General features: G+C 45.3%; 1 protein-coding gene across 1 annotated transcript; it reads left to right on the forward strand.

The window, feature by feature from the left end:
* The first annotated feature begins 71 nt into the window (after positions 1-71).
* Positions 72-16,197, forward strand: CLEC19A (C-type lectin domain containing 19A). Its single transcript, XM_065411993.1, has 6 exons — positions 72-107; positions 1,825-1,858; positions 9,894-10,059; positions 13,820-13,913; positions 15,006-15,138; positions 16,118-16,197. Exons 1-6 carry the CDS (start codon positions 72-74, stop codon positions 16,195-16,197), a joined length of 543 nt encoding a protein of 180 aa, XP_065268065.1.
* The last annotated feature ends 7,604 nt before the right edge of the window (positions 16,198-23,801 follow it).

Consider the following 23,801-nt stretch of genomic DNA (forward strand, 5'->3'; position numbering starts at 1 on the left):
TTTCATGGCATATTGTCTGGTCTGATGGAGAGTGTATATTTATTGAAAATAAAGATCTATTTATTTGTGCCATGTATACTGAGGTGGTACTTATTAGCCCGACTCAGGTATGTGTCCAATTCGGTCAGTTATGTTCATTGCACAACAAAAAGAAAAGCCAAGTTGTTGGTCCTGATTTTCTTCTCACTTACCCCGGATAAATCATGAGTAATTCCAGTGAAGTCAATGGAGTTACACTGGTGTAAATCTGCTGCGGGAGGAGAATTCGAACTGCATATAGGTTCTGATCCAAAACCCATTAGGAATCGAACTCCCCATGGACTGACATTTTCATCTCTTTGGCTATCAACATGGCCACGTCAGCCCCAAATGCTCATGAATCTCACCGCTTTGTTTACAGAGTCCATATAAAAATAAATAAATAATGGAATTAAAGGAAGCGTGACCTGATGATCGGTTTTTGTTTTCTCTCTGTATCTCCATTTTAGAGGGAGAAATATCCCTCTTGTCTTCTGAAGTGTTTACCCATGTTGTGATGGGAAGCCCGGGCCTCGAAGTGTGAGTTTGCAATGCTGCCATATCAACGCGGATGGCCAATTAGAAGGGTCAGAGACAGCCCCTGGGGCTCTTAGCCTGCCCTTCACTCGGAATGTAATTCCTTAATAACCAGCAGGCTCTTGCATTCACTGCTCAAGCCTTTCAGTCTGGAGGTCAAACAAAGGTGGAGGGTTGGGCCATCCCATGGCTTCGTGCATAGCTGTATGCATTGCTGCAGGCAGATACAGGTTCCGGCTCTAGCGTCTCGATCTATGTGGAGCTGAAAGCATTCAGAAAAGTTGCATAAAATTCAGGAATAATGGATTGGAAAAAAAAATTCAATACACCACATAAGGCCCCAATCCTGCAAGCTGTTCCATGCAGGCAGACCCACTGAACGCATGCAGAAATCCATTAACTTTAATAGGGTTGGACTTCAGAGGGGGTCCATATGAGTGCCGGGGTCCACCCATTTGGGAGAACTTGCAGTGTCAAGGCTTAAATTAGCACGCCTATAACTCCAGGGCTGCTTGTCAGGTACATCTTTTGCTGATATTAACACAGACTTCCCCCACCATTATTATTTGTTTGAAGTTGTGACTTTTCTGTACATCGTGTGAAATCTACAAATCTTTCCAGCACCGAACCGTAAGGTCTAACCAATTAGGTCCCATTCTGAGTGCTGCTGCTCCAGAATGTAGGACTGTATTGCCAGAAAGTACCTCTCATACGTCTGCCGTGCAGTGCTAAGAGTGGCATAAAACATGGATAAGTCAATAGACACAAACAAAATCTCTCAAGAAGCAGCCATGAAAGCAGAAAGGGGATGTGGTTTGCTTGAACAGAGAACTTAACATTCGAAGGCTCACGACTAGGAGGTGTGCATGCCTGCTTTCTAAAACCTCACCAGAACTTTTGAAAAAAAAAAATGGTTTAAAGCAACTAACTTCTGCTAGTGAAATGGGATGGAGCAGCTTCTCTGTAATGTCTCAGCTGGGAAGCTCTTGGTTGTTGTGTAGAGTGTGATATTACACTGGAGGGAGCTTGGCCAGCCTTCCTAGCATGTCATTGTGAAAGTTTGGAGTTTCGGGGGAGGGTGCAGTGTAAAAAGTATATTCACATCTGCTCCAGGAATCTCAGCAACAGAGCAAGGCGATTCCGAACTAAGGAAAGGCTTCATGTCATTGGCTCTCTGCACACCTGGAAATGAAATTTTGTTCTCAGTCAGAGATGGTGATCAGATGGGATTTCTGTGTGCTCCTCTCAATGGTTTTGCTCTCTACCCAGGCTTTCCCACAGACAAATATTAAAATCAGTCAAGGTGAGTGCAAATCACTGTGTTTGGGTGAGTAAACTTTAGGTTATTGATGGCTTAAAATCAGGCACTTTTACAAACGCATCCTGTAATGTATGCAATTCTCCTTACCAGTTTTGCTAACTTCTCCATAAAACCCAAACTTGTAAATTCAATAATCTGCTTAGTTTGGGAAGATGTATTATTAAGTAATGCTGATCTTTTCTGTTCCAGTGTGTTGAAGCATTCTCTCTGTTGACTTTATTTCTTTGTTTTGGAGGCATGTTCAGTTTAATCTTATAAACAATATGTGGTCCTGTACAATGGTGCCAAGAAGTTTACATTATGTTTACAATGCTCTTAATCTGATTTAGTAATTGCACTCAATAATAATTAATAAAGCAATTGCAAGTTGTAAAGGATTGTGACTCTTTGGATATTCAGCTTTCTGTGGAAGTGCAAAAAGCAGAGAACAGTGATTTGCAAAGTTTCTTTTATTCACCCTTTTTAACATAAAGTGAAGTTATATGTGAGAACTGTCCCTCTACATATTAGATCATATAACACATATACAGCTGGCTGAAGAGTTTCTCTACAGTTAATCACAAAGTGTACTTTTTTAGGGGAGAGAAGTATTTTAATAAAATTTTAACTGGCTTTGTGATTTCATTGTATTACCCAGGTTTGCGGTACATTTTTACTTGGATAGAATAAGCCAAATTCTGTTCATTTACACCAGTGTAATTCCAGAGTAACTACACTCACTTTGATAGTGTTCTTCTAAATTTACATGGGACTGTGAGCAGACTCTCACCCAATAAGTATTGTTCAATGAACTAGTGAGAAAAATAATTACCACAAGCTTGGCTTTGGTGCCAGGCAACAAATCAATGGGAGCTTCCTCAAAAACTAATTGAGGAGAGAAAAATCAAAGATGCTTCCTATCCGGTTGCAGCTAGACGTATAGTATTTCTGTGCTGCAGGAGATCTACAGAATTGACTATAGTATTTTTACATCTTGAAATACAAATACCATAGAATTTTATTCCATAAAAATAACTTCATTTTGATAAAAAATATTTACAAAAAATTCTCTTATGTGTCTGAGGTTGTGACACTTTTGCAGCACAATTAAAGTTTCAGTCCGTTGCCTGGATAATCTATAATCTCCACACTCACCATTGGTCACCACTCCCTTCCAACTCTGCCCTGCCGTTCTGCAGAAGAGAGGAGCAGCTGGCTTCAAAGAGACTTTCAGAGTACAATACGTGCGCACACACCCACTTAAGATAAAGCCTTGTCACGACCTGCTTGTTTTGAAAGCAGTCATGTAATGAAAGGGGGCAAATAATCATACAAATTAAATATTTTGCATGATAATAATATTGAAGACACCCTATGTAATTTTTGGTGTCTGTATTTAAGGACAGCCCTTATTCACATACAATCTCTCAGTAATACTTAATGACATTGGCTTATTTTTTTTCTATCCATCATAAACTCCTCTTTTGGTGCTTATCCTTTGGCAGTGTGTTTTATTCAACAACAGGGAGAGGTTAAAACGAGTGTAGTGTAAGGGGAATGTAGAAAAGTTACTCTGGTGAGGTATTACAGATCTATCTTAGGGTGGCACTCTGTATCCTCACTGGGAGTGTATAGTTATTGTTAGGTTATGTCTGTAGAAGATGGTGCCAAAGTCTTCATATGAATTGTTTTGTGGAGCTTGTAAAATGTGTCCCATTCCCTGCATACTCACACCTTCCATAATTGTGCACATTTTCTGTGATCTTGCTTAACATCATCTATCGCACCAAGACGTGATGTTGCGTCCCCAACCCTTTCCAAAATGGAAATAAATAATAAATAAATTAACAGATGCCTCATGTGTTGCTTGAATTGGGAGAATTGCCGAAAGCATGTACGTGGCTCAGTTCTGCAGGCCATTGCAGATAAGGCAGCGAGTAAGCATTCTAGGACTGGGATTTTCTTCTGGAAAATCCATTTCAGTTCCTTACTCCAAACATTTTTAAATTCTCATTTCTCTGATTTTGTCCATACTCTGGGGGAAATCCTCTCCCCGCTGAAGCTGATAGCAAATCTCTCATTGACTTCGGTGGGGTCAGGATTTTACCCTCTTTATATATCGAACATGGCAGTGGAGGGGCATTGATGGAACATCAGGTCCTTCTATGCTTTCATGTTGTATTTACAAGTATTCCTGTGGCTGAAGGTAAGTTGTAAACTAAATGAGATGAAAAATCAAAAGGACTACATTAGAGGAAAGAGAAGAAAAATTAACATCCCTTTCCCCAAAAATGTGCTTACCCCTTGATCCTGACAACACTAACTGCATGAACAAGAAGTAAGAGAGAATACACACTTGCTGGCATCTAGTCCCAGCAGAGATCCAGGAATGGTTTCCATAGCAGATAGTTAGTTGATCATTACATGTAAAGGGAGTTTTCTCTCATTCAGTCTACTCTAGGTCCCTAATCCTGTGAGGTGCTCAGTGCCTCCTGAGTATTGGTAGGGGACCCTTGATACCCAGCAAGTTTAGTGCAGTTTACGTTGCTCAGCACCTCTGAGGATTGGGCCCCAGAAGAGCATTAATCTCATAAAGGCTAGGTATGCTATTTGCAATACAGCACGGTTTATTGAAGTCTCTGAATCTCTGTAGCAGGCACAGTCAAAGCCACATAACTAGGGCCCTACCAAATTCATTGTCCATTTTGGTCAATTTCATGGTCATAGTATTTTGAAAATAGTAAATTTCATGATTTCAGCTATTTAAATCTGAAATTTCATGGTGATGTAATTGTAGGGGTCCTGACCCAAAAAGGAGTTGTGGGGGGGGTCACAAGGTTATTGTATGGGCGGGTTGCGGTACTGCTACCCTTACTTCTGCGCTGCTGCTGGCGGCGGTGCTACCTTCAGAGCTGGGCAGCTGGAGAGCAGCGGCTGCTGGCCAGGAGCCCAGCTCTGAAGGCAGCGCAGAAGTAAGGGTGGCAATACCGTCACCCCCCTAAAATAATCTTGCGACCCTCCTGCAACTCCCTTTTGGGTCAGGACCCCCAATTTGAGAAGTGCTGGTCTCCCCCATTAAATCTGTATAGCATAGGGTAAAAGCACACACAAGACCAGATTTCACGGTCCGTGATGCGTTTTTCATGGCCGTGAATTTGGTTGGGCCCTACACATACATTCTGGTAGCCATAGGGCTCCCTTTGGCTGAACCCTCTTTTCTGAGTTGCTAAGTCGTCTTTTTAAGGGCATTAATGGCTTGTTTACAGTTTAGACTCTTACTGATAAATCCATAGCCCGTGATGAAATCAAGCCCTTTAATAGTCTCCAGCAAGAATATGATTTGCTTCCAGCACAAGACTGCTAATATCTGCTGTTGAAAAGATGCTCTGAGAGTGCTTTGAAGTGCCAGGAATGCTACCAGAATGGATATCACTTGTCAGTCTTGCCCCAGACCCTGGGCTACACACATTGCAGAGCTACACACTTTTATCACAGAAACATCCTCCAATCTTAAATTTGAAGCTGTTATGAAAAAAATGACTCGAGAAGCAGATTTCTGTAGGGCTCAGGTTGTTGTTGGTTTTCCTTTCTCAGTAGCATCATGGGAAAATATTGGTTGGAAATATTGAGCAGCTAGACGCTTCAATCACAGTTGGGCCTCTGTTGTGCTGGATGCTGTCAATACATAGAGTAAAAGGCCATTCCTGCCTCATAGAGTGTTCAGCCGAAGCACAAAGGAAGGATTGAACCAAGGTACAGAGATTAAGTGACTTGCCCGATGTCACTCAGAAAGAGCCAGGAATTGCACCCCAGTATCCTGAGTCCTAGCCCACAGCCTTAACCACAGGTGATCCTTCTTCTCTCAGTGAAAGCGTTAATGATGATAAAAATAATAAAGGATTAGCTCTTATAAAGCTCTTTGCGGCAGGAGATCTCAAAGCATTTTACCAAGGAGGTCAAACAGTGGTTACAGTGGTGTTCTGCTGACGTAGTTTCATATGTAGAAAATTGATATGACTGACCCGATGGCACTGCCCTTGTTTTCCATACTAGTAAATACCCTTCTGACGGGCTGGGCTTGGTTAAAGTTTTCCTGCTGAGAAGTGGGCTTGTCTGCCATACTATATCTGACAGATTTGAAAATAAAAATAGACTTAAGTGTTCTAGCATAAAAGTGGTTCCTTGGTTATTTCCTGTGAATTTAAGAATAATAACCCCTCTTCTAAAGAGAGTGCAAAGGCTTCCTACATTGACCTAACAGAAAGATGCTAATTAAGCATTGACCTACCTTTGTTCTCTTTTCTGCTATATTTAACCTTAAAATCCTCCAGGCACCTCTTGTTCACTGAAGCTAATCAAATTAATGACACCTAGTCGGGAAAATGGTGTAGGAGATCAAAAGCCTCTATGAACACCTTGGTCTGATGATTTAGTTTCAACCATTTCTATCAAGGGGAACAATTTTCTCATGAAATTTCAGGGAAGCCAAAACCACCCTAATTGAAATTTCAAACCAGCACACAACAAACGCCCATAACGCTTCACATGAAAAGGCGAAACACTGAGACGGCTGCTGGTTTTGGCTTGTCCATTGTGCCGTCGTGCAACTAAAGGTGAAGAGTTCGCAGCCATTTTTAACAAGCGTTCCAAAAATAGCAATGACTAGGCTGCCCGTGAAGCTCACAGTGTCTCCAGTCACCCCAGCCAATAATTAAGTACCCCAAGGCATTCTAAATGCTTGGTGGGCAGGGCTGAGTCCTTCCAGGTGCTGAGTGTTCCTGAGGAGCTGGGGGTGTCCTCAACCCACAGGAGTCCTCACTTGCTGTACTGAACCCACAGCGAGCAGGAAGAAGCATGTATCAAGCCAATGTTACTGCATCTGGAATTGGTAATAAGTTACATCAGCAGCATAAAAATATATATATAAAATCAGAATATGGGGCCCACTGACATCTAATTCAAGACCCACTAAAATTAATGGGAGATTTCCTCTTGCTCTCCAAGGGCTTTGGATTTGGCCCTCAAGCTAAAATGCCTATGGACATCAATAGTTTGCCTGGCTGAGGACCCTGTAGTGAGGTGTGATGGGGAGCAAAGAGAAGTAAAATGAGTGGGTGGAAGAGCCCCGCATAAACCAGCAAAGCTGGTGTGCCGTGCTCCCTATCACTCACTAAGGCCTCTCCTGGCAATTCCACCCTCCCTGGGATCTGAGGCGCTCTGGGAGTACGTAAGGAGGGAGGCTAGGGACCCTGTGGACAGCCAGGCTGAGATGCACAGAAGTTATAAGCAGCACTAACTATATTCCATGACTGACCCCTCAGTACACGTGAGGGAAGGTGGAGCCCAGGGTGGATTGCAGCTATTTGGTGGTTCCTGTCCTGGGATCTGTGGAGGCTGGAGGCCGATCCCTCACTTCCGTTCATTGGTGTTTGATACTTCTGTCCCTCTCTCGCTTGGGTTTTGTTGTAACAGGATGTGAGGTAGCCCTGAGAACTGTTTTCTCTGTGAGACAATGGCAGGATGTGGCCCATGGGAATAAACATTGCATCTTGCTGTTAACAAGATTGGTCCTGCCTTGAGCAGGGGGTTGGACTAGATGACCTCCTGAGGTCCCTTCCAACCCTGATATTCTATGATTCTATGAACTGAATACAAATTTGCTACGATTTTTAAAAAGCTGCTTCCATTTTTCAAGGTATCGATCTGATTTTCGACTAGAGCTCTTTTGCATAGCCCATCACTAACACAGTCAGACATAATGATCTGAAAGCAACTCGTTCATCTCTACAATGTTACTTGGTTCTTGAGATCCGAGTTGCTCACTGACCCTAGTTATCTAGGCATGGCACTTCTCAGGGCTGATAATGACTGGAACTGGCTCCAAGAGCACTTGTATCAGGATACAGCCTCTAAAGAGCTCTGGAGGGGAAAGGGGAAGGGTCACCACAAAGGAAGAATAATTATCTTTTATCTGAGCTCAAGGGACAGAAGAGTGCTGGTGGAGGCTTGGGGCTGTCAGAGAAAGGCAATGAAAAAGTAGCTGTTTATATTAGCCACAAAATAGCGCCTGTTTTGCAGTACTTGAAATAACTGGGCTCAGCATATTTGACATTATGGAGGCATATAATACCCTGGGTCAGCAGGAGAGACTGACTCACAGAACTCCAGTTCCCCTGAATGCCTGCTGTTTGATTCACAGTGCTATTGTGAGCGCTGAAATGCTGGGAACAGTCAGTTCCAGGTATCTGAGTCATTCTTCTGCCACAGACTGTGACAAGTCTCCCAGTTTCTGGGGAGCTGATCTATAACCAGAGCTAGTTTTATGTTCTGTACTCAGGAATGGTGATGTAATGGTTAAAGGACAGGCCTTGGAGCAAAAGAGCTGGGTTCTAGTGCTGGCTGTGGCTCCGATTTCCTGTGTTATCATCAATGAGCACCTTGGCCTCTCAGGTGTTCTTTATTTGAAAACTGAGTGTAATGCTTATATCAGGGGGCTTCTGTGAGGCTTAATCGGCTGATGTTTGTAAAATGCTTTGAGGGCCCTGAGTGGAAGGAACTAAAGAAATGTGGTGCAAAATGACTGCCAAAGGAAGCTTCACGTAGTGACATTTGGGGAGGAAGGAGCTCAGTCCAGCTAGTTCTAGCATTTATACCCTGTGATGATTTGGACTTGGCTAATCCCCCCCCTTTTTAATATGCTCATACTTGCTGCTTCAGTTGCTGCCTTTGGCAGAGTTTGTTCTACAGGTTAATTATGGTCATTGTAAAGATGATTCCCCTTGAAGTCCCTGAATACCAGATCCGTTCCTAGCTTCAGTTTGAACTCTTTGGGTTTTGAGCCTGTTATTTGCTTGGATAGTTTTGTGGCATCCACCTTCGCTGGACCTCTCAGGATTTCATACACATTAGTTGTGCTTCCTCTTTTCTAAAGAACAACAGCAGCGTTTTCCTCCCCCTTTTTCCAAAACCTGAAACATTTCATCCTTGCTGCCCTCGGCTCTACCTTTTCCAAGTCTTCAGTGGTCACTCCAGCTGGGAGCTCGCTCGTCCTTTGTGAAGGATGACTAGTGCTCCATGAGTCCATTGATTTAAACCAAATAAACAAAGGACAGCACTCAAGAATGAATTTAGTGCAGGGAACAATCCCACACTGGCAAGGAGATAGACTGGATGGAGATGACTGAGCTTTCTCAACTTCTGTGATGTGTCCTGGTGATTAAAGCCCTAGTCCAGCAGGATTCCTAAGCACACATCTAACTTTAAGCACCTAGATCATTCCATTGATTTCAGCAAGACCAGTCATGTACTTAAATATTTTGCTGAATCAGGGCCCTATTTACCTTCTTACCTATCTCCCAGAAATGTGACTGATGGATTTAAAGTTCTGCTCACTATTTCACCCTCAGTGTCTTGTATCTTGTGACCATTTAGAGTAGAATGTTTCTTGGCATCTTTCTACACTGTTTTCAATGCTTTTACTGCATTAAGTTGCATGTATCCCTTTCCCACCACTGCCCCCATTTTTTTCCCCTGGTCCCTTTGATTGGAGTCTTTTCCCTCCTCCCTGTGTTATCTGCAATGGTGGTACAACCTCTCCTACAAGTTTGCTCTTTCCAGGCATTGATGTGAATGAGAAAGGGCCCAGACCTGACCCCTACAGAACTCCATAGTGTTACTTCCGTCCTACTTGGAAAATGTACAATAGGGTTAGTAAATATTTATATTATGGTAGCATCCAAAAGTATTTTTCTTCCCTGCTTGGACTACTCAAAAATGGCAAATTCTGCTCAAACATTCCAAAGTGCTGAGCTCCCATCCTCTGAAATTCAGATATTTTGAGGAGATATCCAAGAATGGAGGCACGCAAAGTCCCCAGTTGCTTGTGAAAATCTAGGCCCTTGGGGGAATTTTTTGTTTTTGTTTTTTGTAAAGCCAACAAGGAGACAGGTCCTAAACAACAGAGACATTCACCATTTCCGGGGTCCCCGCAGCTGTTGTGTATTAAATGCACTTCCAGTTTTCTTTCCTTTCTCCCCAGCTATGCCAGAGCCAATTCAGTCCTACTCCTGCCCACTGTTTTGGACAGAATATGAAGGGTACTGTTACAGATACTTTCCCATCAATAAAACATGGGCTGAAGCCGATCTCTATTGTGCGGAATTTTCCATTGGCATAAAATCTGCCAAATTAGCGTCGATTCACAGGTAAGAATCAAAGAAATCTGTTTCTAAAACATTGTCAAAGTCCAGCTAAACGATGTCTGCTGCAATAAATAAATATATAAATAATTCCTCAGCTGGAGTTTAGCCTTCCTATGAGAAAACAAACCCATTCAAGCCAAATGTACCACTGTCGTAAATTCTGTGTATGTGTACTGAAATGCACTAGCTAGTGTGTATGTGTATCTCTGCCCTCTAATGGACAGAATCAAAACTCCTCAACTGTATTAATTAGATGTCTATCAGAGAGTCTCCTTTAGCTCAAGTGGTAGAACCAATAATTCTGAAGCAGATCTATCGCTATTGTTCTTAGGGTTGGTCCACACTACCCGCCTAATTCGGCGGGTAGAGATCGATCTTCTGGGATCGATTTATCGCGTCTCATCTGGACGCGATAGATCGATCCCAGAAGCGCTCCCCCGTCGACTGCGGAACTCCTGCTCGCCAAGAGGAGGAAGCGCTGTCGACGGGGGAGCCTGCCTGCGCCGCGTGGACCCGAAGTAAGTACTTTTAGTTCGATATAGGAAATGTCGACTTCAGCTACGCTATTCTCGTAGCTGAAGTTGCGTTTCCTAGCTCGATCCCCCGCCCCAGTGTGGACCAGCCCTTAGTCAAGTCCAGAGGCGCTTGTGAAATGGCCATGGTCTGTAACACTGTTTAGTTACATTAACATAAATAACAAATTGTCACCTTATGCTCTGTGTTACAACAAAGCTATTTGGATCACCCTGGGTTTGGCTGTGGTGGTACAATATAATAACTTAAAGGGCCACATTTTCAAAAGGCCGTGTGAATGTGCATGCAAACCCCATGCATTTGCATATAAACTGCACACCACCTACCAGATGCTTGAGCCAATTTTATGGTCATATTTTTGGAGACTCTTTGAAAATTTGGCCCTCAATTACAACAGACGCCACTCTGACAACTGCAGTCACATTGTACCCATTATGCTAATCAGTCCCTGGACAGAGGAGGGTGGCTTTGCTTTCAAGGGAACAATTTTGGTTACAATTTTGTCTGACTCAGAACTTTCAAAATAGAAAGGTTTTCCACTCCATGTTTCATGGAACAGTTCACAAACCCAGATTAGAAATGGGGCCCAAAGCAAAATGCTGGATCTAAACATCCAGGTATCAGAGGAAGACTTTGCTACGTGGGCACATCTATAATTCATCTCAAATTCAAGAATCTCTCTCTTTCCCCCCAACCCCCGCCCCCCACAGGCTAATACTGAAAACTGCCAGAGAGGTAATGCAGAAGTGTTTTCATTGATGTCAAGGAGTACTGAAGCAGGTCCCTAGTGAGCGAAAGGGCATTCACCAGGCCATAGGCGCCGACTCCGTGGGTACTCCGGGGCTGGAGCACCCACGGGGAAAAATTAGCATGTGCTCCGCACCCACCGGCAGCCAAACTCCCCCTTCCTTGCCTCCTTCTCCTCCCCACCGAGCGCACCGCGTCCCCGTTCCTCCCAGCGCTTCCCGCCACCCCCGCCGCCAAACAGCTGTTCGGCAGCACTTAGGACTTTCCGGGAGGGAGCGGGGATGCAGCACGCTCAGGGGAAGAGGCGGAGAAAAGGCAGAGCAGGGGCAGGGACTTGGGGGAAGGGGGTAGAATGGGGGTGGGGCAAGGGTGGTGCAGGGGTGGGCGGGGGGGGGGGGGTCGAGCACCCACCGCGCAGAGGGAAGTCAGCACCTATGCACTGTGCCATGTCCTGTTTCCAGGTTTTTTCCTCCATCCCAAGGCCCAGCCACTCCTGATGGTTTAAGACAGTGTTCTTCACTGCAAGGCCGGTGAGCCAGGGGCGGCTCCAATGGACCCTAAGTGCATCTCCCTGTTGATCATGCTCTCTGGTGGCAGTGGGGCGGCAGCTAAGGCAGGCTCCCTGCCTGCCCCGGCCCCACGCTGCTCCCAAAAGTGGCCAGCACACCCCCGCAGCCCCGGGGGGAAAGTGGGGGAGCAAAGGTCTCCACACGTTGCTCCTGCCTGCAAGCACCACCCCTGCAGATCCCATTGGCTGGGAACGGGGAACTGTGACCAATGGGAGTTGTGGGGGCGGTGCTTGCAGAGAGGGGCGGCACACAGGGCCACGTGCCCCCTCAGGGGCCACAGGAGCACGTTGGCCCCTTCCAGAAGCGGTGTGGGGCCGGGGCTGCCCAAAGTAAGTGCCGCCCCTTCAATGGACAGGTTCTGAATAGCTCTTCTACCACTCAACCTGCAGCCTCCCGGAGCCAGCCCCCCAAACCCCTGCCCCAGCCCTGAGCCCCCTCCCAGAGCCGGTCCCCCATACACCCTCCTGCATCCCAAGCCTCTGCCCCAGCCCTGAGCCCCCTCCCAGAGCCAGCCCCCCATACTCCCTCCTTCACCCCAAGCCTGAGCCCTGAGCCCCCTCACAGAGTTAGAACCCCATATCCCCTCCTGCACCCCAAGTCTGAGCCCCCTCCCAGAGTCAGCCCCCCATACCACCTCCTGCATTCCAAGCCTCTGCCCCAGCCCTGAGCCCCCTCCCAGAGCCAGCCCCCCCATATTCCCTCCTGCACCCCACGCCTGAGCCCTGAGCCCCCTCCCAGAGTCAGAACCCCATACCCACTCCTGCATCCCAAGCCCATGCCCCAGCCCTGAGCCCCCTCCCAGAGCTCGCACCCCATACCCCTGCCTGCACCCTGTACCCCCTCCCAGAGCCCGCACCCCATACCCCTGCCTGCACCCTGTACCCCCTCCTGGAGCCAGCACCCCATACTCCCTCCTGCACCCGAACACACTGCCCCAGTCTGGAGTCCCCTCCTGCACCCAAACACCCTCCCAGAGCTTGCACCCCTCACCCTCTCCTGCACCCCAAGCCCCTGCCCCAGTCCTGAGCCCCCTCCCAGAACCAGCCCCCCATTCCCAGCCCTTCACCCCAAGCAATATTACCAATAACAGTAATATTACCATATCAACCAACAAAGAACTCAGAGTGTTCAACCATCTGTGTCGGGTTGATGTGGCTCTCAAATTGAAGGTTTTTTGCCAAAGTGGCCCCACTTCAGAAATAGTGAAGAGCACTGGTTTAAGATGTGGAAGCTCATTGACCTGCTTGAATTCATTTCACACCATTCCAGCAGAGCATAGGCAGTAGATGCTTTACGTTACCACACCTCCTGCTTGCTGTTACAGCTGGTGAAATGATTTTGAATTTTTGAAAGTTAGAATTTTTTAATTTTGAAAGGGGACAGGGATTTGAAATCACTGTCACGTATTTTTCCCTGCGTTTCCATCCAGCTCTGGGTTTTGCCATACTAAGCCATCCTCTTACACAGACTAAGGGTACGTCTATTCTTACCTCCGGGTTCGGCGGTAAGCAATCGATCTTCTGGGATCGATTTATCGCGTCTTGTCTAGACGCGATAAATCGATCCCGGAAGTGCTCGCCGTCGACACCGGTACTCCTGCTCCGCGAGAGGAGTACGCGGAGTCGACGGGGGAGCCTGCCTGCCGCGTGTGGACCCGCGGTAAGTACCTTGTAGTTCGAACTAAGATACTTCGACTTCAGCTACGTTATTCACGTAGCTGAAGTTGCGTATCTTAGTTCGAACTGGGGGGTTAGTGTGGACCAGCCCTAAGAAAATGAATCCAAAATTTCCATGGACAATTTCAAAGATTGGGTCCCATGTGCCAAAGTGCAGTCTGAATGCCTAGGGATAGTGTTTGCTTAATTTCACTAATACCAACCTCCTAACTATTTCATATTATGGTACTTTACCAGCTGGGAAGAGAATGTCTTTGTATATGACCTGGTAAACAGCCGAGTGCCTGGAATACCCACCGATATCTGGATGGGACTTCATGACCTAAGAGAGGTGAGAAACCGCTACAACATTAGCTACCGCCTGCTTTTCCTCTTGACCATCATACAAGCAGGTTTTCTCATAAAAAGAACTGGAAATCTATTCAGCCTGGAGCGCATTGAGATGTAACCCTTGGCCAGTTTCATCAGACTCACATAAAAGGCAAAATTATATTTTCTGTTTTCCCTCTACACCTTTCAATTTTTTCCCTCTGACTATAATACAAAGTGCTGGACTGACAGCCCTGGAGAGCAAGATTTTCTGCTTATCCACATTGCCCTTCCAATGCTTCAGCTGTGACCTATGAACATTAGAGGATAATTCAATCTCCACAACTACTGAGGTAGCCAATAAAAGTTTAAAAGGGGGGGGGGGAACAATTTCATGCAAAATATTTTCCTCCTTTCTCCACTCTTTTTGGGGAAGGGGGTGTACAGGTAGGGGACAAGGACAGTGAGTACTGGGAGTCCAGCATCCCCTGGCTTGAAGTAATAGCAACTGAATGCATGGCTTCCATCCTACTCAGGGTTTGCGGTTTGGTTCAATGGCTTTCAGCACCCACGTTGAGTGCAATACAATAAATGATGTCTAGCCCCCCACCCACCCACTTTTTCATTTTTCTTTGTCTTACTCTGTAACTTTTGAAATCTTCTTTTCAAAAATTACACAGTAACAAAAGGAAACCCAATGAAGTGGAGCCTGGGCACTCATACCTGCCGAGGGGGAGGCTCTCGAAGCTTGGGCTCCAGTCCAAGGGGGAATGTCTACATTGCTATTTTTAGCCCCACAGCCCAAGCCCCATGAGGGTGAATCAACTGAGACTCGACGCTGCATGTTTTTCTTTGCAGTGTAGTCGTACTCTATGATCTCAAACGATATGCTAGCAGAGTGCAAAACTCAATAGAAGAAGGGCCTTTGTTCAGCATGAACCTAGTTTTTGCCATATAGACATAGGAATGAGGTCAGATTGATGACGGCACTCTCTACAGGGGAGAAGAGAATATTCTGTTGGCCAATCCTGAAGTCCACACTTCCAAAGAGGTTCAGTTGAAATCACGGCACTTCTCCATTCTCCCCCCCTAATTTCCGGATGATGTTTAATAGGAAGGCCACTTTGAATGGACAGATGGTTCTTCCTATGACTATAACTACTGGGATGGCAACCAGCCAGATGATGGGATCCACTCTATTCCAGAGGAGGAGGACTGTGTACAGATCTGGTACAGATATAACAGTGGTAGGTATTTCACTGTTGAGCCTCAGGCTGTACACCACGCTTTCCAGGAAGCACGTGTAAATAAACTCAGTGAAATGCAGGCTCACTCTTTTCTATGCATAACAAAAAGATGCTGGCAGCGTGAGTATCTTAACATACTGTTTTTGCAGAGGAGGAAATTTGGCCCCTCCCCAAGAAGCAAGGAGGTAAAGAACTATCAATCAAAGGCAGTATAAAGACACCAGCTTGCCTGCTTCCCCGTCAACTGAAGCCAGGTCTACACTACCTATATCGGTATAACTACATCGCTCAGGGGAGTGAAAAATCCACACCCCTGAGCGATGTAGTTATGCTACCTAAACCCCCATGAAGACAGCACTATGTTGGCAGGAAAGCTTCTCCCTTCAACATAGCTACCGCCTCTTGGGGAGATGGATTAACTACGCTGACCGGAGAAGCGTTGCTGTAGCGCTGTACGTGAAGACAAAGTCCTGAGACATTTCCAGACCAAGGAAATAATGAGAGGAATATATTATTGGAAAGAGACACCAGCAGAGATGCAGTCACTAGGGGGAGGAGGGAGACAATAGGATTGAGGAAAGGGTAGACTAGGACAAGGAGCATTACAAATAAGTCTTTTTCTCTTGTCATATGGGAATCTGCACAGGAATAAGCACAACATACATGCATGAATAATTGTATCCAGGGCTGGGTCTGGTAAGACTGTAATAGTCTCTATATCTAGCCAGCATGGTCTTATGTCTATGCAAAAGTATATTGTCAGAATTGTGTCTGTATTACAGAATCTTTTGACAAGACTTTTCTTCAGAGCTAAGGTTTGGGGGTGAAACAAACTCCTTTGTGTAGGAAATTTGGTGTTTCTGTATACATTGTATGTCATTTCTTCATGGAGGCACTTAGAGTTGAATTTTGTCCTTCATCATGTGATCACACCTTCATTTAAAACCTTAACTAACTCCTTATTCTTACTCCTCTATAGCTTTACGCTCATGGAATGACAACAGCTGCAACAGAGAATTCCCATTTGTCTGCAAGATTCCATCCCTGGCAATTGATTAGCTCGCTCCCACAATAACAAACAGCAGCAGTCAACCTACCAAACTACTGGAATAAAGTCAGTCTGACCAAAGGCATATTTTATATCAGAGACAATTTTAGTGGCTCAAATAACTAGTTATATGTCTGATGCCAGCTACTCCACCTAGAAAATACCTTACCCGTCTCTTGCTTTTGTCCATGCTATGGCTGACCAAAGAGCATTGGTGAACAGTCAAGCCAGTACATTTATCATGGTCTAGGAACAATTTCAGTGTTGCATCTCCATCCAGACCTCTGTGACTGAAAAATGATTTCTTAACCTATACGTATAATTAAACAGGTGAAACAATTCAAGACAGTGAGAAAGTCTGATTCTATGGTCCTCATTCCCATAAAATCCTACTGCCCTCAGTGGGAGTTTTGTGTGACAAAGGACTGCCTAACTGGTCCTTGGATTTGGAAATCTCTCTAGCATTCTGAGGAGCAAGACAATAACCCTTTTGCAGTGACAAACTAGAGTTCATTACTACGGAAGACACATTCTGCATCATTTCTGAACTTTGATGTCAGAATGAAGTAAAACTAAAAGCCTGAATCAGATTTCACTTATACTGGATGATTTCAATTGAATTACTATTCATAACTTATATCAATGTGAGCTCAGAATAAGATGCTAACACATCTATACCGTTATTGTACAAATAAAGCAGCTTCGGCCAAATATTGAAGTCCATGCTCAGGTCATATTCACTCTTTACTCAGACCAAATGTGATGGGAGTTATACCTGAGTAAAAGCTGAGTAAGGACCTCTAGATTTGAGCCCATATTTAGATTTTAAATATATCAACCCGTCCCATAACAAGAAATGAATTATTTTACTACAAACACTCAGACTGTAATCATAAAGTAACAGGGGACTGTACTAAATAATTTAGCCTGTGGGAATTAGGAGGGACTGTCATTTTCTGCTAAATTATGCAAAATACCATGTGTTGCTAAAGTTGCTTTCTCACAACTAAAATCCATTGTAAACAGCATACTGAAGTTCCTTCTTCTTTCTAACACTGCTGAAATATACGTGTTCATTAGCTTATACAGGTTGTTTTACACTGGTGCAAATCCAAACCAGCTTTTATACTCAGTTTTGGCAATTGACTGTTGAAGAAATCAAAAGGGGGGAAAAAAGCTTTCATGCAGTATACAAAGCAGTAACTTTTTATATTGGAACAAATATTTCCATTAACACCATTCCTTCAGGATTACAGGTTTTTTTGTTTTTTGTTTCTCTCTCTCTCTCTCTCACGTGTGCAAAAAAGGGGACAAAATTGTTACATGTCAGAATAAACAAGGTGCCTATATGAGATATACAAAGCACATCTCTGTAATTGGTAACTGCTGTTTTACTATAAAAAGCAAGATTATTATTTTATTATTATATTGGACTGGGGATTGCAAAAATAATTGCAGTGGGAAATATTTTTCTTTTTAAATTGAGAGTTTTTAAAAGAAATTATTATTAACAAATACAAAACAAACTGGACTAAAACCATGTGCAGCTGGGTACGCTTCTGTTACTTTTTTATAATTTGTTAGCTCCTTTCAGATGTGGATAATGAATTAATATAAATCACATCCTCTGTCTCCACTTCTTTCCTCTGTGGAATAAGAGGGCTCCTAGAATGAAGGGGTGCAAGAGTAGATTTACAGATTTGGGGCCAGATCCTCAGCTGGTATAAATTGGCATAGTTCCATTAAAGTCAATGGTACTACACTAGTTTACATAGGTAGATGGAGATTGTTTCTGCTCACTGCTGTTCTTGATATCAGATGTTTGCACCTCAGTGATGGGTGGTGCGAGACTGGTATATCTACAGCTTACTGTTGGTCCAGTTTGCTCTGTTTGGATAACAGGAGAAGACACTGCTGAAAGGAGGAGGCAGGAAGTATCAGTTTTTATTTATACTAGTCATGGTGCAAACTTCCGTGAGCATGATAGGACAATGGGGTGAACTAAAACCCCTCCCCAACAAACTCTGGGGAAACAAGGCTCTGGATCTGAGTTTTGCAGTTCAGCCCTAGCTGTAGCAGATTCATATGCCAAGGATGTGCTTTACAAAGGAAGGTAGGGATCTGCTATGTAGGTCAATCCAAGCAACGTCCTTGGGATTTCGGGCACCTTTTCATCCTCAGCTGACAGTTCACCTCTGTGTTCTGCGGCCTTTGTCCTCAAAGCTGCACTCACAAGAGGGACATTTCTAACATCAGATGCTCCTGCTGAGGAGGAACAGATTAATCCTTTGGGAGGTCCTGACCCTGCTGTTCTTCTCCTACTGGCTTCATTACAGGAGAAAAAGAGTTATCACTATGATTCTACTTTTATTTTTTACCGCTATAGCACCTTGAGGCCCTAAAATCAGGGCCATGTTGTGCCAGGTGCTATGCTACACTCCTTGCCTCAAAAAGTTTACAATGTAAATAGACATGACAGAAAAGATCCACCATTTTACAGAAGGGAAACCGAGGCACAAAGAGACATAGTGACTCATCCAAGGTCACACAGGAAGGCTGGGGCACAGCAAGGAATTGAATCCAGGTCTCTGGAGTCATGCCGTAACCACAGGATCATCCTTCAAGCACCATAAGGTGGACTTGCCTTGAGTGCAGGGGACTGGACTAGATGACCTCTCAAGGTCCCTGCCAGTCCTACACTTCTGTGACTTTAAGTAGTTTTCAGGGCATTTTATGTTTGTGAGTGTGTGTGTGCGCGCGCGTGCGATAGAGACGCAGAGAGAACTGCGTGTGTTCCAGAACTGGTCCAACTAGCATTGCAAGGTCTTGCTTGAGATGGCTGCCCCGACACTGTCCCAGGGTTTCATTCTTTTGCCTTTTGTCTCACATAAAGCCTGTTTGATTCACAGCAGGTATCCTCTCATCCTATTGGGTTTTTACACTGCCACTGTCCTACATACTATCTGTCATTCTGACCATCAGGTGAAAACAAATCATTGACTGTAAAATACTCAGCCTCTATTGTGCCTCTGAACTTTCATGTCTTGAACCGGTGTCATTTGGCACCTTACTGTGAGTGCCTGTTAAATTTAAAAGGCAGCAGGGAATCATTACAATGATGTATTAAGTAGGGTCAATGGACAGCTGAGTTGTGGGGTGATAGATGTGTTAGCTGGAGCCAATACCATCAGACACAGGGAGCCAATTATATTTTTATCCAAAGGAGGAATCATCTCAGTAGCAGATTTCTTCTGGGAGGCCCCATTTTTCTGGGACGTCCCTTGTTATTTTACCTTTATAAGATGTGTCATCTGTATGCAAAATCTGAGGTCATATTGTCTTTGAAACAGATAAATGAAACCTTTCCCCATCTCCTACCATGTATCAGCTGCCCAAAGTCTCGTGATAGTCATTATTTGTCTAGAACTGAATGAGTATCAATGATCTTCTCATCCAGCTAAGGCTTCAGTAGCTCCCTTTGCACAGGATTGTACAGCAACCACCGGGTTCCTGCAAGGTGCGGAGCTCTCTGGCCTCCATCCAACAATCATGTAAGCAACTTCTTAACTTTAAGCAGCTGTAGTATGTGAGCACTTCACACACTGCTTCTCCTTCCTTCTTCCAGTCAAAGGGAATCGTTCTGCTAGAGTGTATGGTTAGTAAAAGAAAGCTGCCAGCGGTCCAGGGTTTAGTATGGTTGCTTGGGACTTAGGAGACTCTGCATCCTGTTCCCTGTTCTGCCACAGGTATCCTGTGTCACCCTGGGCAAGTCACTTAAGTCTCCCTCTACTCTGTAAAACTGGGATAACGGGGTGTTGTGAGGATGAATACACAAAAGACAGTGAGGTGCTCGGACACTATGTTGATAGAGGCCATGGAAAAGAGAAGTGTGATTTACCTTTCATTCTGCAGGTGGTGAAGTCTATGGCCATTCTGTGCAGCTTTGTAGCTTCTGGTGCTTTGGGATGTATTTCTTTTTAATGCTCAGTGGTATGCTATCGCACTAGATGCACTGATTAAAAGAAACAAATCATTCTATCCAGGGGACAAATTACAAAACCAGCCAGATAGAAAGAATCACTAATGGTCAATACCTTGTGGAAGGAAACGTGATTCAGTACTTCGGGCTGAGGACTAGCTTCATGACTAAGGGCTGGACTGTGATTCCGTCCCTCATGCTGAGGTGTACAAAGCTGGTCAGGAATTTTCTGCTTCCCCCCATGAAAATATTAGATGAAAACAAATTGGTTTTGTCAAAAATTTTCTTTGAAAAAAATCCAAAGCCCTAAAAAATGAAAAATTTTGTTTAAAACTGACAAGTGTTCATTTTTTTGGGACAAAAACTGAAAAAGCCAGTTTTTAATTTCAAATTTCTTCCCCTGAAGCCAGCGAAGCTATTTGTGGAGTACAGTGCTACTCATTATGAGCAAAGGGGTCACAATCTGGCCTTAATGGAGAAAACCATGGAACATTTCAGTCAGATAGGTACAAACTGGCACACTGATTAGAGTGACTATCAGGGCCGGCTCCAGGCACCAGGCAACCAAGCACATGCTTGGGGCGGCACCTGGTAAGGGGCGGCGGGGGGAGCGCGGCTCGGCATTCCGCGGGGGGGGGGGGCGGGCTCCGGCGGCTCGGCGGGGGGGGGCGACGCGGCATTCCGCGGGGGGGGGGGCGCTCCGGCGGCGCGGCGCTCGGCGGGCTCCGGCGGCGCGGCGCTGGGGGGGTGGCCGGGCTCCGGCGGCTCGGCGGGGGGGCGGCGCGGGGCGCGGCGCGGCGCTTTTTTTTGCTGCTTGGGGCAGCAAAAAAGTTAAAGCCGGCCCTGGTGACTATATCTCAACTTCAAAATAAGGCCAGGAAAATAAATGTAACCGCTGGAGCGGGATAAAGAGAGCCAAGGAAAAGAAAGGTGGCAAAGTAACTAAGCTCCATAATATCCAATCCATTCTCAGCACAAGATCTAGTGTTGTGGTTCATGCGTGCACTTCAATGTGGTTCATATGTGTACTTATCAATAGCTGTGATGGTTCTCTAATTTTCATCATAGAGAAGTTTGCCTTTGTCTTGAGGAAGCAGGGGGAAGGGAGTTAGGATATATGGTTTATATTTTAATTGATGCCACCACCTCACTTACTAACCCTGGGCAAGCCACTTTCTGTGCTCCAGTGTACTCATCTGCAAAATGGGTCTGATACCTCATGGGGTGCTGCAGGGCTTAATTAACTGATATTTGTAAAGTACATGACCCTCCACAGCTCAGATGTTCAAAGTAGTGTGGCATTATATTTTTAATTTAGGGTAAACTCAACCAAATCAGTTCTGTCTGTTAAAATTGAAATAGGTAATCAATAACATGTAGCTGACTCTCTCTCTCTCTCTCTCTCTCTCGCTCTCTCTCTCACACACACACACACACACTCTCTCTCTCTCTCTCTATTTCTGGCTGCAGTGCAGCAGCGGTCTGCAAACTACTAGGAAGCAACTCCTGATGTTCAGAAAAATGGTTGAGTGTCAAGCCACTGAGGTTAACTTTCTTCCAGAAATTTTTTTTCTGCTTGTATCCATGGAAACAAGGCAGCCTTCCAATGCTTCTTAGAAATCTGACAGCTGCTCACCTTAACACAAGACAATGCGGCAGACATAGCTTCCTGGCAACATTTTTTCCATGAAGGGAGTGTAATTCATTAGATGTAATTTTCCAGGTGATCTTGTGCTACTTAGTTAAGTTTACCTTTGAAATGCTTTGTACTGCTGAGTTCTTGGTGCAATTAGCTTGCTAATCCATTATGCAGATACTGAGCAACCCCATTTTTTCCCAAGGTCTTTGGCAATGCCACAAGTCTTTTGGGAAATTGGGTTTTGTATAACAGGAGATCAGTCCATGGTACACACCGCTGTTGGGGTCATAACTAAGTCACAGATAACTTATTTTTATTACTCTTGCTCCCTAGAAACAGTAGCCATCTGTGGCAGGGTGGACTAGGCCCCAAGGCCCCCCTGCTGTAGGCCTTGTGGTCCTGCCACACCCTGCCCCAGAAAAGGGCAGCGGAGAGAGTCCTCCAAGCTGCAGTGTGGGATCCAGCCAATCAGAGGGGTTGCAGGTAGTAGCCAATCCAGGCTCAGCAGGCTCATATAAAAAGAGCTGCAGTGCAAAGCAGTGTTCAGTTCCTTGCTGGAGCTGGAGGAGTGTGAATGGTGTGTCTGGCTGAGGGCGCGACAGGACCTCAGACAGAGCAGTGCTGGCAGAGACCAGTGGGCATGAGAAGGTGATCTGGGCTGGTGGCTGGGACTCAACCAGTTCAAGGCCCTGAGGGAAGGGTGAAGAACGTCCTGGGGTTGTGGGGAAGTGGCTCAGGGAATCATAGCAGCAACACAACTTAGGGCTGGTCCACACTAAGCCCCCAGTTCGAACTAAGATACGCAACTTCAGCTACGTGAATAACGTAGCTGAAGTCGAAGTATCTTAGTTTGAACTTAAAGGTACTTACCGCGGGTCCACACGTGGCAGGCAGGCTCCCCCGTTGACTCCGCCTACTCCTCTCGCGGAGCAGGATTACCGGCATCGACGGCGAACACTTCCGGGATCGATTTATCGCGTCTAGACAAGACACGATAAATCGATCCCAGAAGATCGATTGCTTGCCACCGAACCAGCGGGTAAGTATAGACGTACCCTTAGTTAAAGGGGCACAGTGGATGGCTGCTATTGTTAGGGTTCCTGGGCTGGGACCTGGGGTAGAGGGTGGGTCCAGGTCCTCCCCACCAGTCACTGACAAAGTGGCCTGGACTTTGATGCAGTCCCAGAAGGGGAATTGAACTGTTTAGTGCCCTGGCTGGAGAGCTGGGGCCCAAAAGGCCCAGAGCGGCAAAGAGTCTCTAGGGAGGGAGTCCTGGGGGAAGTGGCCCCACACCAGGGCCAAGCCTGCTTGAAGAGCAGGGATAATTTGAGAGAACCCAGAAAGGGCTGAGAGACAGTCCAAACCAGGGTACTAGGATTGGCCCTGCTGGGCAGACTGAGACTCGAGCCTAGGGATAAGACTGCAGATAAAGGGACTTTACAGAGGGTGCTGAGATAGGCCCCATGTTGGACTTGTACCCCAGAAGGGGTTTGGTTTTTAATCTCATACAGACTGTGTGATTTCGCTGGAGTGCTGAGTCACTGAAGAACCCACCGCAAGCCAGAGAGAAAGTGCAGGCACATGCACTTGCTCACGAGATGTGAGTGCCACCTGGTTACACCATCCAAAGTAATAATTCTTTGAATATAGGGCCAAATTCTGGACTGATTTCTATCCTATATCACTCCACTGACTTCAGTGAGTCTACACAATGCTGGAGCAACGGCAGAATTTGGCTTATGTTGTATAAAAATTCTTCTCCCCTGTGTACAAATTAAATGTTTTATTAGTGCTCTGATGTGAGCCCATCAGCCTATAAACACAGTTCTGGGGATGCTAAAGGCAGAACAAGGCTGTCTGCAGCATCCAGAGGTTTATCTATAAAGACAGGTAAATGCTCATGTTGTTAAGTCTTTATTTACATTAAAATGTCTATAGTTATTAGAAGCAGTTACTTCTACACTAATGTTTTGGGGCCTGATCCAAAGTGCTTTGAA

The sequence above is a fragment of the Emys orbicularis genome, chromosome 10 (genome assembly GCF_028017835.1).
Source record: "Emys orbicularis isolate rEmyOrb1 chromosome 10, rEmyOrb1.hap1, whole genome shotgun sequence".
Taxonomy (NCBI): Eukaryota; Metazoa; Chordata; order Testudines; family Emydidae; genus Emys; species Emys orbicularis.